Consider the following 17,843-nt stretch of genomic DNA (forward strand, 5'->3'; position numbering starts at 1 on the left):
GGTAATCTACATTTTAGCCAAAGGATGGAAAGTGAATGTAAGGAATGACAAATCACATCAGAACTGTTATGTCTCTTAATTTCTATTGCTTCCCATTCTCTTATCATCTGTGGATGACCACTGTAATTTATGAAAGTTAGAGTGCATCTTGAGCCTCTAGAAATTTCCTTCAGCTCTTAGCTGTCTCAAAGAATTACATCTTTAACATTGATACTGCTTAAGTAGCTGCATTTCCTTGCAGATTTACATTGTACAGCCTGGATCAAAGTGCTTCCTAGGCTTCTTTGAGTCCTCTCTCTTATTCAGCATTTCCAGTCACTCTCTTTGCACTCCACACAAATTGGTCTCTTACAGATTTTCCTCCTTTTAAAATTTTGATCTTCTTTGTTCATCTTCATGGCTTCATGATGTCCTCAGCATGATTTCTTTCACATTTCTCCTGAACTCCTCTGCATCTTTACCTTTACAGTACAAAGATTTTTTTTTTCTTTTGTGCCTAAAGGACAATAATAAGAAAAAAAGCAACCTTTAGTTCTATTTGCTTTTTCAATGACTTCACCTTTTGCTTCTCCCTTCAACTGAAGTTTATTCTGTATGCTTTTTACAATAGATGTCCATCAACAGGCACAGATGGCTCTTGTCCAAGCTCTCAGCTTCTGCATTCCCAGGCACTATAATATCCTTGACAGATTTAATCCTGCCTTCCCCACCCTTCTACAGAGATTGTTTTACTAGTTCCTCGTTCTGACTACATCATTCTTTTCTCTTCATTCATCCATTTCTGTGCCACCTCCATGTCATCAAAAATTAATTTAAAACAAATAAGGTTGCACCTACTCACAGCCTAACCCCATCTCATCCCATCTATCAAAAGCAAAAAGAATATGTATCATAGAATCATAGAAATGTTAGGGTTGGAAGGGACCTCAAGGATCACCCATTTCCAATCTCCCTGCTATGGGCAGGGACACCTCACACTGCAAGCAGGTTGCTCAGAAACACAGCCAGCCTGCCATTCAAAACCTCCAGGGATGAGGCTTCCACCACCTCCCTGGGCAACCTGTTCCAGCGTCTCATCACCCTCATCACTGAGTTTTCCAATGTGCTGCTAACATGGAATGTGAGAGTAACATGACAGGTCACCAATGAACTTCATTTCACACAGTACACAACTGGCATGCAAACTGAATGTAATCTCAAACTAGTTTATGCTGTTACCACTGGCTATAATCTTTAAATCCAGAAGAATATTTTGTACACAGAAATGGTTCAAGAACTCTTACAGTGTATGTAATGAAAACTGACATCAGAGTAATTGGCTTTTGCACAAGTACCTTAGACAGATGATGAAATGTTTAGGAAATAGTCATGTTCCTGTCTGAAAAGTAATGTGGTTTGCAATTTTATAATACAGTTTTACAAGAGGATGAATTTATTATTTTAATAGTTGCAAGCTGATTTAATGAATGTGATTCCAGCAGGTACCATTCCCCTTTGCTGCAGTCTTCAGATTCAATCACAAAATCACAGAATTTTAGGTGCTGGAAGGGACCTCAAAATATCATCCAGTCCACCCCCCCGCCGGAGTACCATCACCTACACCAGATCACACAGGAACACTTCCAGGTTAGTGTTGAATATCTCCAGAGAGGGAGACTCCACAACCTCCCTGGGCAGCCTGTTCCAGTGCTCTGTCATCCTCACAGGGAAAAAAATTTTCCTCATATTTTCATGAAACTTCCTGTGCCTCAACTTCCACCCATTGCTCCTTGTCCTGGCATTGGGCAGCACTGAGCAGAGCCTGGCTCCATCCCCTCGGCACTCACCCGTTACATATTTATAAACATTGATGAGGTCACCTCTCAGTCTCCTCTTCTCCAAGCTCAAGAGCCTCAGCTCCCTCAGTCTCTCCTCATGCGGAAGATGTTCCATTCCCTTAATAATCCTCATGGCTCTGCGCTGGACTCTTTCAAGCAGCTCACTGTCTTTCTTGAACTGAGGGTCTCAGAACTGGACACAATATTCCAGATGTGGCCTCACCAGTGCAGAGTAGAGGGGGAGGAGAACCCCTCTTCAATTACTGGTTGCAATCCTTCTAATCCACCCCACAATGGCATTGGCCTTGTTGACCACAAGGGCACATTGCTGGCTCATGGTCGTCCTTCCATCCACCAGGACCCCCAGGTTCCTTTCCCCTTCACTGCTTTCCAGAAATTCATTACTGGACCTCCTGTTTTCTATAGGGATCCTCTGGATTATGTGTCCAGTCTGGAAATTTTTTTCTTTGCAACTGGCCACATACCAACAGAAATAGAGAAACTTTACCATAATTATTCTAAGAACCATATGTTGTTCTAATTGATTAATTTTAATTGATTTTCCACTGACTAAATCTCTAGCTCATTTTCTAAGTTTAGCTGCTCAAGGCCTGAATTAAAAGAAGGAAGAAGAAAGAGAAAAGCTACCTTAGGGCTGCTCAGCATATTATCATTGATTCAATTGTCTAGTGTGCTTGTGATATCCTTGTTTCAAAGAAGAGCATATTAAGAGTTGCCAAGGCCAGAGCAGTGAATCCAAAGGGCAAAGTAAAAGAAGAAAAAAAAATGTTTAGACCAGAAGAAAGAAAATTAAATTAAGTTAAATAAGTGTTTGTAGGTCAAGGCAACTAAGAGAAGTCAATAAAGCAAATATTTACTGAGAGTTGGTAGCCTCATTGTATTTAAAACTATAAATTTGCTTCTATGGTTTTTGTAACATGGTTTGAAGCAAAAGAAATGTAATTGTGTAAATTAAAAATAATCCCCCTTAGTTCTTTCTCCTACCAATAAATTCCTCTTTACCTTTCCACCCAGTCTTGGTCTGTATGAACTGTGTAGCTTCATATAAAATAGAATGTCTTAATAGCAATTTGAATTTCATACTCCCCAATAATTTACACGTGACCTTGAGTACAGTTTCTGTGACATGGGCTGGAATAGATCTTGAAAAAAATTGTCTACTGTGAGACTGAAGCTGTGGAGATCCAAATTCCCTGCAGAAACAGCTGGGGCTGTTTAGTTTGGAAAAGAGGAGGCTGAAGGGAGACCTCATTGCTGTCTACAACTACCTGAAAGGATGTTGTGGAGAAGCTGGTGCTGGTCTCTTCTCACAGGTAATTAGTGATAGAACAAGAGGGAATGGCCTCAAGCTATGACTGGGTAGATTTAGACTGGACATTAGGAAAAAACATTTCACAGCAAGAGTGGTCAGGCATTGGAATGTGCTGCCCAGGGAGGTGGCTGAGCCACCAACCCTGGATGTGTTTAAAGATCATATGCATGTGATTCTTAGGGATATGGTTTAGGGGTGAACCTTGTAGAGAAGGGTTATAAGTTGGACTTGGTGATCCTGAGGGTCTTTTTGAACCTGTTTTTTCCTAATGTCCAGTCTAAACCTACCCAGTTGTACCTGGAGGAGGAGGTGTGGAGCCTCCTCCTCTGGAGACTCAAACCCCAAGTACATGCGTTTCTGTGCAACCTGATGTAGACGTATCTGCATTAGCGGCGGGGAGAGTGGACTAGGTGGTCTCTAGAGTTCTCTTAAAACCCCTACTAGTTTATGATTCTATGATTCTTGGTATGGACAAGAAACCAGAGCCAGCAAAGGGGCTAAACTAAATGGAGGATCTGCAGGTTGCAACAGATCTGAAAACATCCTTTTCTCTCTCTTTTCTTCCCTTGCCAAGAATTTTTCTCATCACACTTGCACACCCAACCTTCCTGGAGGCAAACAGGTTGTGTTCAGTCCAGTCCTGTCCAGTTCTGAGCCCCTCAGTTTAAGAAGGACATTGAGACACTTGAACATGTCCAGAGAAGGGCAACGAGGCTGGGGAGAGGCCTCAAGCACAAGCCCTACAAGGCTGAAGGAGCTGGGATTGTTTAGCCTGGAGAAGAGGAGGCTCAGGAGAGACCTTATTGCTGTCTATAACTACCTGAAAGGTGGTTGTAGCCAGGAAGGGGTTGGTCTCTTCTCCCAGGCCACCAGCACCAGAACAAGAGGACACAGTCTCAAGCTGTGCCAGGGGAAGTTTAGGCTCAAGGTAAGGAGAAAGTTCTTCACTGAGAGAATCGTTCGCCATTGGAATGGGCTACCCAGGGAGGTGGTGGAGCCACCATCCCTGGAGGTGCTCAGGAGGGGATTGGACATGGCACTTGGTGCCATGGTTTAGTCATAAGGTCTGTAGTGACAGGTTGGACTTGATGATCTTTGAGGTCTCTTCCAACCTTGGTGATTCTGTGTTCATCAGCCGTGGTGATGGCCTCAGACTCCTGGTGGCACAGTAACACTACATATAAACAACACAACTCCTAGCTGCTCTAATCACATTATCAGCAATGAGCAATGTGCTCTGTAAAAGAAAAGACATCTAAGACAGATTCTAAAATATGCACAAGATGGTTATAAACTATCATCCTGAGGGCAATTTCTTGACAGTTGGTCAAAATATCAACCAAACAGTTACTGAAGTATTCATCACAATTCTCTTTGACTTCTTAAGTGACCTCAGTCATTTGAAAATAGCTGTATTATTGGAAAGTCTTGTGAAGGCAGATCTCCAACTATTCTCTCCAACATACACTCCTTAGCCACCGGGACTCCCTCAGCATTTTGATAAGCTCGTGTCAAGAAACAATGTGCCCCTGGCTAAAAATTACTTATTTAAGAGAGCTCCTGAAAAACTGGGATCTCTCTCTTTAAACGTTTGACCCTGAGGCAGAAGAATAGGGGAGGGAGGGAAGGAGAGAGAAGATAATCGCTTTAGATAACAACCTGACTCATGGTAATCGCAGCCTAATTGCTACCCAAGTGCCTTTAACAGGGAACAGCCACACCTAGAGAGGCACCTGTGCAGAAGAAGATTAGTTTTAAATGTAGGCAGGACAGAGATCTAAATGCACTTTCAGCTAAGTAAGGTAGAAAGTAAGAAATAGTTGTTTGTTTACATAGAAACAGCTTTGAATCCAAGAGCTGCTTTGTACTTGCTTCAGATAATGGAACGCGGCTGACAGGCAATTCATGTGAGAAGCAGGTACACCACAGGTCTCAAAATGAAATGAGGATTTGTATTTAGGTAGGGAAAGGGAAATAACCATGTGTGGGGAAGAAGAGGTTGATGCAGATCTTTCCAGAATAAATCAACTTCTGTGGTGATAATGACCCTTCCAAGAATAAAATTTGTAACTGTCAGCCTGATAGCACAAAATAAGACCTTTACTTGAAAGTAGGAATGAGTATATTAAGTGCTTGGAATAAAGCTGTGGGAGAATGAATTGATTGATTTTAATCAAACATAAGTATCAAACATCCCCTCTATATGCACAAGCCATGTTTCTGTTCATTTTGGGTTGAGCTTGCTCCTCCACTGCACTGCAGCATGTTGTTATCACAGCACTGTCCTCTCAGGGCCATGTCCACAGCTCCCGGTGCAGCCCTCTGATAATACAGCAGCTATGGAGTGAGCCCAGTAAACGAGAGGAGGTTTGCTCATGGGTTTGGGCACTCTGTAGCACGTGCTCCCCAGATACCTGTCTGCTGTCTATTGCATGGGTTCTGGGAAGGGAGGATGGGCTGAGCAGGTGCTGCCTGCAGGTCTCAGCCACAGCTCTACAGCCTGAGTAGCAAACCAGGATCTGGATTTCTGAGTAATGGATGCTAAAATGCTGGTTTGTTTGGTCTGTGGAATGGGTAGAGGCAAATGTAAGAATCGATTACGTTCTCCAATGAAGGTACTAGACCTTTCAGAAAGTGTTTTGATTGACAGTCAGCTCTGCAAGTTGCTTTCTACTACATCTTTTTCTACAGAAATCATAGAATCATAGCATCAGCCAGGTTGGTAAAGACCTTAGAGAGTATAAAGTCCAACCAATGCTACTGAGTGTGTAGAGTTTGACGTAAGAATTGATTATGTTCTCTTATGGACACACCAGATCTTTCAGCAAGGGTATTGATTTATACATTTGGGGAGGCACAGCCTCAAACAGTCACAATATTCAGCTCTGCAAGTTGCTTTCTACTACATCTTTTGCTACTGAAATGCTACTGAGTGGGTAGAGTTTAACGTAAGAATTGATTATGTTCTCCCATGGACATGCTAGATCTTTCAGCAAGGGTATTGATTTACACATTCAACTCTGCAAGCTGCTTTCTACTACAACTTTTGCCACTGAAATTCGGTGATGTGAATGTCAGTAAGCACAAACAAAATGCCCACATTTTGGAAAGCCTGAAGCAGTATCTGTAGGACATAAAAGCTTCTATATATGCTCAGTTTTGCTGTCCTTTGAAAACCATTTTCTTAAATCCTAGTGTGTCCTTTTATTGTGAGACTTTCAAGAGATTCGAGACCAATGGGTTTTGCACACAGAACACATGTGAGCCTATGTCCTACTATCATGAATGTTATTTTATCTTACTTTTCTTTTTTTTTTTTTTTCTGTTTGTAAATTGCATTTGGTCACAGTATAGAACTATTACATGCCAGAAATTGTCTATCTTGAATTTCTGAATGATATTATTTGGGTAGGCTGCTATAGCAACAGAGGTACAGTCTCTAGATTCACACATCAAAGATCTTATGGCAACTGCTTTTTGTATTTCCCTCCATTGCACAAGCAGAAAAATATTCCAGGAATAACAGCAGGCACCAGTATAGGTTAGGAGTTGCCCTGCTGGAAAACAGCTCCATGGAGAAAGACCTTGGACTCCTAGCGGACGGCAAGTTCTGCATGGGACAGCAATGTGCCCTTGTGGCCAAGACAGCCAAAGGTATCCTGGGGTGCATCAAAAAATGTGTTTCCAGCAGGTCTAGGGAGGTTTTTCTCTCCCTCTACTCTGCCCTGGTGAGGCCACACCTGGAGTATTGTGTTCAGTTTTGGGCTCCCCAATTCAGGAGAGACAGGGAGCTGCTAGAGAGAGTCCAATGGAGAGCCACGAGGATGATTAGGGAACTTGAGCTTCTCCCCTATTGAAGAGAAACTGAGAGCCCTGAGGCTGTGAGGACCTGATCAGTGTCTATAAATATCTGAGGGGTGGGTGCCATGTGGATGGGACCTATCTCTTTTTTGTGGTGCGCAGTAATAAGACAAGGATGTTAGAGGTTGGAAGGGGCCTCCCAAGATCATTGAGTCCATCCCCTCTGCCAAAAGTAGGATCACCTAGGGTAGTCCTCAAGGTGAGGCTTGACAAGGCTCTGAGCAACCTAATCTAGTGGAGGATGCCCCTGTTTACTGCAGAGGGAGTTGGACTAGATGACCTTTGGAGGTCCCTTCCAACCCAAACCATCCTACAATTCTAAATACTGTGCTTCTCTGGCTTTGCCTTGTGCTTGCGTGGGTGTAAGCGTCACTTCACACAGGCCCAGGGGTAGAATGGCAGACTTCAGACAGAGGAAAGTTGAAATGTCAAGCACACAGAAGCACATGAAAGACCGTCGTATGCTCTTAGTCATTTTTGCCACAAAACTTTTTAATGTCTGAGGCTTACTCAACTAAGCCTTTAGGAAAAAAACTTCTTTTATAAAAAAACAGATTAATCATCTGGTCCACAGTAGAGGATGCACAGCACAGGTATTTTTATTTATTTAATATTCACTAGCAGGTTTAATTTCAGTGGCAAATGCATTTTTATGAAGCAGAGAATTGTCTTAAGAAACTGAAATTTTACTTTGTAGAACATAAAAGATTTCTATTGGCAGACATTCAAATACTATAAATTAGTGTGGCTATACTGGGAAATGTGCAGGCTAGGTGTGCTCATTTCTGAAGATATTTTTTCACTGGCTATTCGTAAGAAGCAGCTAATGACAATGTCTTTGGCCTTAGTGGTCTCCATATTCTTCTCCCGTGATATCTGCATACTGATTTGATCTACATTAGCCATTATCAGCTCTGAGGCCAAGATCTGGGAAGGGGATGCCCTGTTCGCTGTGCTATCCATGATGTACTGCTTGTATAGCTCCACCAGCTTCTGTTCAAGGTAGTCGTTCAGGGCTGAGTCAGAGAGGGGCTGCTGGTGAGGCACTAAGCTTGCCAGCCGCCAGCAGGAGGAGTAGCCTTGGACCTTCTTGAGGCTGCTGTCACTGGAAACGGGGGGAGTCCGCACAGATTCCATGGGAGGAGGGATCTCTGAGGACTCCAAGAAAGGGCCTATGCCACTGTCACAGGTAAAATCTGTTGTGACAGAGCTAATCGGCACGACATAGTCCCCAGCAATGTGCAAATCGTTGTAGTTCTTGCAAATGCTTTTGCAGGAAGGTGGAACCAGGTAGGTGTCCTTTCTTGTCAGCCTCTTGCAGGCATGCATGGCTGGAGACGGCTGCCCTGGGGCCGTGGGGTGCTGGGTAGGCTGTAGGAGATTATCCTTCTGCTTTCTGCTGTGCTTGCTACCTCTAGAGCAGACTGAGGAAATGCACTTGCTAGCAGATCTGCATCTCTGAAGGAGGCTTTTTCCTTGTGCTTCATCCACGGAAGAACAATTAATGGATCTCATTTCATAAACCGCTTCCTCACCTGGACTCTTGCTGTAGAGCTCAGGGTTCAGGTCTTCAGAAAGGTAGGCAATTCTGTAAAGGTAACCCTCTGACAGCATCCTTCACCAAAGGAAAGGCACCACCAGCAGGCAGAAAAATGACAAGAAACCATTAGTTCGTTAGAACTGAACAAGTGGTTATTACACTTGCCAGTTTGGACATGGACATAGGGGGCTGGACTAGATGACCTTTGGAGGCCCTTTCCAACCCAGTCCATTCTGTGATCTCTGTCTTTCTAGAGGACTTGAGTCAATGAGTGAAGTGATTGTCTAACTCTCCCTGCTGTGCTGTTAACTCAATCATATCAAAGCACATTCTGTATAACATAGCATTTGACACATCCAATATAGCCAGCATGTGAACTGGGAAGAGATCTGCCCCACGTTGGGCGCCAAAAAATGTAATGGGTTGGGGCAGATCCCCTCCCCACCACAGGCAGAAATAACGACTCAGGCAAACGGATTGCAAAAGTGATGAAAGTTTAAATAGAAAGCAGTGAATGTTACAGAAAACCCAAAGCGCAGTGACAAAGAAAGATCCCATCCCCACCTGAGGGTGCATGCAAAACCCCCAGGGCTCCTTCTTCCCCCTCCCTCTGCTGGGCTAGTCTCAGCTGGCCAGGCCTGAGACTGCCCATCCCCCTGTGGCCTTGGGCCTAATCAGGCCCATGGCTGGGAGATCTCTCCCCCAGTTACCAAGTCTCGGAGAGGGAAGGAAAGAGGAAGTGCCAGACTCCGCACTGGATCTTATAGTGGTGCAAAGAATTATGGTAGGGAATACACAATTTCCTGTGTCCATCCCCCTGGGCTGGACTTCTGGACACAGGAAGTGAATGCACCAGGGGGGCACCCAACTCAAACTACAACAACCAAGAAGTGGTTTGTTTCACTAACAGTTGCTGTAATAACTTACACACTCAAATATGTGTATTTTTGCCTTTGACTTCATTCAGAAGGGTTTTCCCCTTTTCTCTCATATACTTTGAAGCAAGTTCTGCTGTGTGTGGTTTGTCAGCTGGCTCTGAACCACACTGATTTGAGATTCATATGGAGAGTACCACCTTCTGTTCCAGACTAATCAACGACTTTAGGTATGGTTCTTTTTTCATTAAGAAAAAAATAATAAAAATCTCAGATCATTACATTAGTACTTTGCACTTCTGCATGCCAAGCAGAATGGAATTAGTTGTCTGTAATTTTCAGACATGAAAATGATAGTGGCAAAAGCAAGGCTTTTTGGAGGCCTGGTTTAGACACCCAAGTCAAAACAAGATGAAGGATGCCCTAGATTTGCTTATCACTCTCCAGTTAGTATAAAATGATCTTAAACTACCTCAGATGTAGAAACCTGCAGTGTACTTTTGAAAAGACTAATTTCAGTGCAATGCATAGACAAGTGCACATCTCAGGAGCACTCGAGCTCCTTCACTGTTACATTAGTTGTGAATACCACCAGCTCTGAAATCAGTTTTCATTCTACAAAAGCACAATCAGGTTCCAGCAGTGACTAATGTTCTCCACTCTCCAAGAAGGCAGACCGGTCTCAGGAGCTGCATAAACATGTTAGTAATGAAAGAAAGGACCTGCTAGGAAGGACATACATGGCATCTGCACATTAGTAAAAGTTATGCTCAAGATTCAGCAGCTCCACTACTATATAATTGTCCTTAACTCCACCTCTGCATCTCTTTTGTTTTTTCACAGATGTCAAGGAGACCATCAAAGTGAAAGATGTCCTGGAAAAACTGTATGGTCCAGCAAAGGGCAAGAAAATTTCCACAGAATCACAGAATACATCCATTTGGAAGAGACATCAATGATCATCCAGCCCAACCCTTGACAGCACTGAAGGGTCAGAACTAAACCATGTCCCTAAGCACCAAGTCCACACACTGCTTAAACACCTTCAGGGATGGTGTCTCCATCACTGTCCTGGGCAGACCATTCCAATGTTTGAGAATCCTCTCTGTCAATAAATATCTCCTAATATCCATCTGAATCTCCCCTGGCACAGCCTGTAACAATTTCCTCTGGTCCTGTCACTTGCCACCAAGAAGAGGCTATCCCCTCCTGCTCCAACATCCCTTCAGGTAGTTGTAGAGAGCAATGAGGTCTCCCCTCAGCCTCCTTTTCTCCAGACTGAACAGCCCCAGCTCCCTCCAATGCTCCTCATGGATCATGTCTTCCAATTTTAAGTAAGAATAAGTTAATTTTTTTTTCTTGCTACAGTACAAAACGTCTGTGTGATAGAGGAACAAATAACTTGCTTTTTGTAGAATCATAGAATCGTTAGGGTTGGAAGGGACCTCAAGGATCAACTAGTTCCAAACCCCCTGCCATGGGCAGAGACCCCTCACACTAGATCAGGTTGCTCAGAGCCACATCCAGCCTGGCCTTAAAAACCTCCAGGGATGAGGCTTCCACCACTGGGCAACCTGTTCCAGTGTCTTACCACCCTCATGGGAAAGAACTTCTTTCTAACACCCAATCTGAATCTACCCATTTCTAGTTTTGTTCCATTCCCCCTAGTCCTATCACTACCTGACACCCTAAAAAGTCCTTCCCCAGCTTTTTTGTAGGCCCTCTTGAGATACTAGGAAATCTTTACTAGTGAATACCTTTCTTCATTTACTGTTTGATCCAACTGTATCATTTTAATTCTTAAAAGATACTGCTTCTGCAGATGGGAACATATGTCCATGTTATTTGACAGTTTGCCTGCCTATTTTAAAGCCCCCGCTGTGACAGAGCACCATAACAGGAACATCTTCACACAAATTGTGAACCAGGAGGTGGCATCTCTCTGGCACACTCTGCAGTACCCCACACTGCTCTTGGCTGCTCAAAATGAGTGAAAGGGCTCTCATTTCATAGTATTTCGTGTGTCACAGTTGCTGCTGCAAAATGCTGCACTAATAATAAATGCTGGCTAGATTCTGTCTCAGAATGGATACAGATCTTGTGAAGATCTGTATGATGATCATATGAAGAGCAACTGAGAGGGCTGGGGCTGTTTAGTTTGGAGGAGGCTGTGGGGAGACCTCATTGCTCTCTACAAGTACCTGAAAAGATGTAGAAAGGCTGGTGCTGGTCTCTTCTCACAGGTAATTAGTGATAGAACAAGAGGGAATGGCCTTAAGCTACAACTGGACATTAGAGAAAAAAAATTCACAGCAAGAGTGGTCAGGGTGTTTGGATGTGTTGCCTGGGGATATGGTTTAGGGGTGAACCTTGTAGAGTAGGGTTATTGGCTGGGCTTGGTGATCCTGAGGGTCTTTTCCAACCTGAATGTTTCTGTGATTCTGTGATTTTCTGTGAAGATGTTAGGAAGGAGATAGCATGAGACTAGACTTTCTTTCTTCAGGCGAAGTTTAAAAGCACTGCCACACCAGGATTCCTTCAGAAGGAAATATTCACAGAAATTAAATGTTTCCAAATACTTGCTTTGGTAACCCTAGATCCTTTCTTCTTCTGCCAGCCATATGAGATTTTCCACAGGCAGGTAATATTTAGTGAGAAGGAAAATAATCATGTTTGGCATTCTTTGCAGTATGCTGCTGTTGTCTTGCTTTAGGTTCTAGCTGTCATTAAGGTGCCACCTCAGAAATCTTAACCAAATGCTACAGCTACTCAGGTTATCAACTCATCCTCCTCCCTCTTCTGCTTCTGTTTCCCCATTTCATGGTGCAAAATCTGTTCCAGCACCCATCCAACCATAGCCCAAATGGCTTATTGCAAAGTTACCACTAACCAGCTATCACGCATCTAGAATTGCTATATGCTTATTCCTATGTTTATTTTTAATGTGGGTTCTGAGAACTAAGGGGAAATATAACATGTGGCCTGTTCACTGCTCAACCAAGGCACGCAAAGCCAGTTGTGTTTAGGTAGCATGTGACACTTCTGTCTTTCCTACTACCCAGATGTGTGTTGTTTCTGTTATAAAGTTATACACTAGGGAAATGAAACTATAGGTTTCATTTCTTTACACTGCAATCAGCAAGTGTAAAACTCTTTTAAGAGTTCTAGAGCACACCATCTGAGACAGGAATGGAAACAAAAGAACTGGCAGATTCAGAAAGATTAGGCTCAGGAGCTGTGTGTTTTGCTGAATGAGTTTGCTGAATGAGTTGTAAGCTTGCCCTCTGAATTTGGCAAGGGCTGTGGCATTAATCTGACTATTCCCAGCTCCACAAGGAAATCTGATTCAAGTTTTGGTATGCAGTGTTGAAAGCCTGAGTGCAAAAGAGATATGCATGTGTACATATGGTCCTCATTACTGACAGAATATATACCCCTGTCAAGATGGTATTCCATCACTACCAATGGCTGCTCACACAATTGGGTCACCTTTAACTTTTGCATTTTACATCTTGATAAGGGTGACAATTTTCATTAATTCTCCTCTCCTGTGCCCCTTCTCTTAATCACCTTTCCATACCACCAGGATTCCAATTGCACAGGAACTGTGTGTAATATCTTTCAATATTTTGGGTTTCACACTCCCTAAATTCTGATTTCACTTCCTTCTCCCTGAAAATACCTGCATGGCATCCATTGCACAAGGAAGAACAGTCCCTTTTACAATCCTGATCTGACACATTTTGCATGACAGAGATGAACACAGAGATTTTTCCATGTGTAGCTACTGTCCTGGCAGTGGGAGCTGACTATATTCTATCTAAGCCTAGTGGAGACAGAGAGAGAAGACTGTCTGGCTTACACTGTCTTTTCTAGCTGACATAGTCTTTATTACTGTCAGATGATCTTAAAAACTCATATGTCTTGCCTGGGGTTTTTGTTCAGTAACTCAGCAGATGAAAAGCCTAAAGGCAGGATGAATGTTTAAAGCCATGTGGAGAATCCAGAGGTATTGCCAGTATTTTCTGAGTAGCAGCAAATTTGCTGGGTTATAAGGTTTGAGATGGTGCCAATGTTTGCATAAAGGCTTCAGATTAGAGCCTGGAAGCAGGCAAATAGAACAGAAGTTCTTGGCTCGGGTTAAGCAAAACACTTAAGGAAAGCCTGAGAAGTGTACACAAAGAGATATGATAAATTGTGTCCTATATAAAAACCTGAGCAAGATGAAAAGTTGCTGGGGGAGAACAGAAAGAATGTGGTGCCAGCTGGAATCACAGCTCGGTGGGGAAAGGGACATTCTTTTGCACTGCAAAAGGAGGGGATGGAAACTCATAGAAAAGACAAGTTTGGTTTGAGTATGTCTGGCTTTCAGATCCCAAAGCGTGACTCTGAATGGCACTAAAGCTGTGTTGTTAGGAGTGGGAGTTCAAGTTTCATGACAATTTTATACCTTCACCTGACTTCCCTAGATGGGACTCCTGATGACAGTCTCCCTGTCTCAAGGGAACTCAAATCCTGTGGATCCATCTGCAGTATAAAAAAAATACTACACTTTAAGAGACACTTTTCCAGGCTGTGGAGATACAGACACATCCCTTCAGTGAGAATTGGAATCTACCTCAGATTGCAGGAGAAGAGTTTGCCTGTCAAGCAGGATAGGCTGTAGAGTGAGCCTGCAATGTTGCAGGGCCCATATTTCACCTTCCACTGAGGCTGGTGTGAAACAGCTGCCAGGAAGCCTCAGTGCAGCCAGCATAGGAAAACCAGGAAAGTGAAGTAGGGACTACAATGAGGCGTGCACACGGGTGAGTATAGCTTTTCCTTAATGCCTGAAATTCACAGATCTTTGGTATGTGAACCCCATTTGATAAGGGCTATCTTCAGTGCCCAGGGCTGCCTTGGGTAAAAATAATGTTGATGATGCTAAACTCTGTAGTGAGGTGGACACCTTAGAAGGTAAAGCCATCTTATAGAGACCCAGATGTGCTGGAAGAGTGAGCTAGCAATAACAGTATGAAGTTCAACAAAGAAATGCAAAGCACTGCACCTGGGAAAACATAACCCAAGAGCCCTGGTACAGTCTAGGACCTGTGTGTCTGAGGAGCAGCCTTGGTGAAAGGGATATGGAGATCCTGGTGGACAACAAGATGAATACGAGTCTAACATGTGCCACAAGGGCAAACTGACCACTTGACTACATCTGCAGGGGCAGACAAAGGCACATGATCAACCCACTCTACTCAGCACTCACCAGGCCACACCTGGAGTGTCCAGTTCCAATCCTCACAATTCAAACAAGATTTGGACAGACTGGAAAAGGTCCAATGGAGAACCATGAAGATGGTGAAAGAGCTAAAGAACCTGCCTTATGAAGACAGACTGAAGGAGTTTGGACTCTTTTCCACGGAGAAAAGAAAGCTGGAGGGGGGGTAAGGGGGTAGGGGGTTGCTCATTCACAGTATTCCAGTACTTAAAGAACATCTATGAAGAGGACAGTGGCTCACTCTTCACAGAGAGCTGCATGGAGAAGACAAGAGACAGTGGGGAGAAGTTGCATTGGGAACAGTTTCATCTCAGTATAAGAAAGATTATTATTTTTTTACAGTGAGAACAATCAGTGACCTCCTCAGGGACATGGTAGAGTCCTCATCAATGGATGTTTTCAAGATGGGATTGGACAGGGTATTAGACAATCTCTTCTAGGCTTCCTTTCCCACAAAAGAATGGACAGATGATATTTCAAAGTCCCTTCCAATCTGAGCTGTTCTATAAGTCTATAATTCTATTAGAAATGTGGCTGTTATTTGAAGTAGGATTTGGCCCACTTTGCATATCACAGAAGAGGAATAGCTAGAGGGTGCTTTTGCACAAGCAGCTGAACACTACTCACTGCATGTGTAACTTCCTCTCCTTGATGCTGTTATGGAAGATCTGGGACCTGTGGGACTGCTCCTTGAGGCTCTTTCAGCAGCAGTCGTCATCCAAACATCTCTTATTCCCTCCTTTCACTCTGATATTTTGGTCTTCCCACAGAACAAAACATGAGCTCTGCTCATCTTCTTTACTCATGTCAACAGTTCAAGAGTTGCAGAAAAGCTAAGAGTACTCCCCTACAGTGCAATATGGGCTGTCTTTGAAGGAATATGAGGGAATATGAAGGAATATTGGCTGTCTTTGAAGGTCAAGGGAGGTGATTCTCCCCCTCTACTCTTCTCTGGAGTACTGTGTTCAGTTCTGGAGCCCCTGTTACAGGGAGGATCTGGACGTGCTGGAATGTGTACAGAGACGGGCCACAAGGATGATTAGGGAACTGGATCACCTCTCCTATGAGGACAGACTGAGGGAGTTGGGACCGTTCAATCTGGAGAAGAGAAGGCTCTGAGGAGACCTTATTGTGGCCTTCCAGTATCCTAAGGGGGCTATAAGAAAGCTGGGGAGGGACATTTGAGGGTGTCAGGTAGTGATAGGACTAGGAGGAATGGAACAAAAATAGAAATGGGTAGACTCAGATTGGATGTTAGGAAGAAATTCTTCACCATGAGGGTGGTGAACTTGGTAAAGATTCTCTTCTCACCTTTGCTGCAGGACCTGTTTAAGTACAGGAGTCTGCTATAAGGTCTCCCCAAAGCCTTCTCTAATTTTGTACCGAAGAAGTTGAAGAGAATATAAATTAATGTGCACTCTTACAAAAGACAGTATACTTTCTAGAAGTGAAAAGAATAAATGATAAAGTAAAAAAGACAGAAAACGCTGAAGGGCTTTCCCAGGAGACTGAGGGAAATGGTGTGCTAACAAGTATTGAAACTTAAGTCACATCTGCTGCAGAGTGAAAAAGAAGGGAGGAGAATGTGTGTACACCCATGTCAATCTGTGAATTTGCAGTGAACCAGGAAATTGGCTGTAAATCAGGCAAATAAAATGATAAAGCTTCTTTGTTTATCCTTTCTAGCATCATTTTGTTTTCAAACAATTCTCTTTATCTATGAAGTTTCTTTTCTTACTACAACGCCCTATTATGGTGTCTATTTCTATTTCTAATCTACAAATAGAACATTCCACTTCAGAGACATTATTTAGACAGCACACTAAGATGCACAGAAAGAGCAATAAAAATACCATAGTTTTATAAAGCAACACACCTGGTGACACTCTCTTTAAAAGTATTCTGGAAAAAGATTTATGGGTTGGGTTTTTTTGGATTTTGGGGTTTGTTTTTGAGTATGATTTTATAGAAGACTTTAGAAATATTAGAGGAACTATTATTATTATTATTAATTTCATTTTGAAGCTGTATTGCAATCACACTCAGTCACAGCTGTGAAGATGGCACCTCATCAGTTCTCATGGCAGCAGAAACTGCATGTGAACAGTGGTGGAGGTTCTGCACGCACACACAAGCATTCAAACCAGAGAAAGCACATCTTCATTTTCCCAGCTGTGATCCCACACAGACAGAACCAAGCCACTTTGATAAGCAAGAGCAACAATTTCATACATTTATATAACACACAGTATCCTTTAGTGCTTACCTCCAAAGATACAGCAGCTCAGCAGGTACAGAAGATGTTGCCTTCTAATCAGTTTAAAGCTTCCTGTGAGTCTGTCCTGCCCCAAAATGCAACAGCCTGTTTTTATTTCCTTTTAAGATACACTTCTAAGATGACATGTGGTTATTTCTAACCCTCTGTAGCACAGAAGTATAGAAACAAAGTCCCTTAGGAAATGTGGGGGGTTTTATAACCGACTGAACTGTAACACACTGAGTTTGCTTCCTCTTTTATGTCTAAATGAAACTTCATTGTGAAACTGCTCTGTTAAAATAGCTGATTGCAACATGCTCAGTCTAGGAAGATGGACTTCTCTTCATTAAATGTTATACTACACACACACACACAAAACCCAAAACAACAACAACAAACCAAAACAAACCCAACAAACTGTAAGAACAGTCTTAGAGAAACTGCTTGAGTTTTGGCAGTTTACAGCATGCCCCATTTCAAGCATTGTTTACCATTCCCCTTTTCACAGAGTCACAGAATCACAGAACCAAACAGGTTGGAAGAGACCTCCAAGATCATCAAGTCCAACCTATCACCCAACCCTAACTAATCAAGTAGACCATGGCACTAAGAGCCTCATCCAGTCTTTTCTTAAACTCCTCATGACAACTAAACCATGGCTTCAAGTGTCACATCCAATCCTTTTTTGAACACCTCCAGTGATGGTGACTCCGCCACCTCCCTGGGCAGCACATTCCAATGGCCAGTCAGTCTTTGTGTGAGGAACTTCTTCCTCACCTTGAGCCTAAACTTCCCCTGGCACAGCTTGAGACTGTGTGCTCTGATTGCCTGGGAGAAGAGACCAACCCCCACCTGGCTACAACCTCTCTTCAGATAGTTGTACACAACAATGAGGTC

The 17,843-nt window shown here is 43.1% G+C and overlaps 1 protein-coding gene across 1 annotated transcript; it reads right to left on the reverse strand.

Annotated features, from left to right (window-relative positions):
• Positions 1–7,743: 7,743 nt before the first annotated feature.
• Positions 7,744–16,997, reverse strand: TASL (TLR adaptor interacting with endolysosomal SLC15A4). The gene is made up of 2 exons (XM_009906984.2): positions 16,956–16,997; positions 7,744–8,626 (listed from the first exon to the last, which is right to left on the reverse strand). The coding sequence occupies exon 2, from the start codon at positions 8,623–8,625 to the stop codon at positions 7,744–7,746; it is 882 nt and encodes a 293-aa protein (XP_009905286.1). The 5' UTR covers position 8,626; positions 16,956–16,997.
• Between the last annotated feature and the right edge of the window lie 846 nt (positions 16,998–17,843).

The sequence above is a fragment of the Dryobates pubescens genome, chromosome 12 (genome assembly GCF_014839835.1).
Source record: "Dryobates pubescens isolate bDryPub1 chromosome 12, bDryPub1.pri, whole genome shotgun sequence".
NCBI classification, from domain to species: Eukaryota; Metazoa; Chordata; class Aves; order Piciformes; family Picidae; genus Dryobates; species Dryobates pubescens.

Bases quoted from the DNA above. Each gene is read 5' to 3' on its own strand.
- TASL (XM_009906984.2), bottom strand. From the start codon at position 8,625: ATGCTGTCAGAGGGTTACCTTTACAGAATTGCCTACCTTTCTGAAGAC.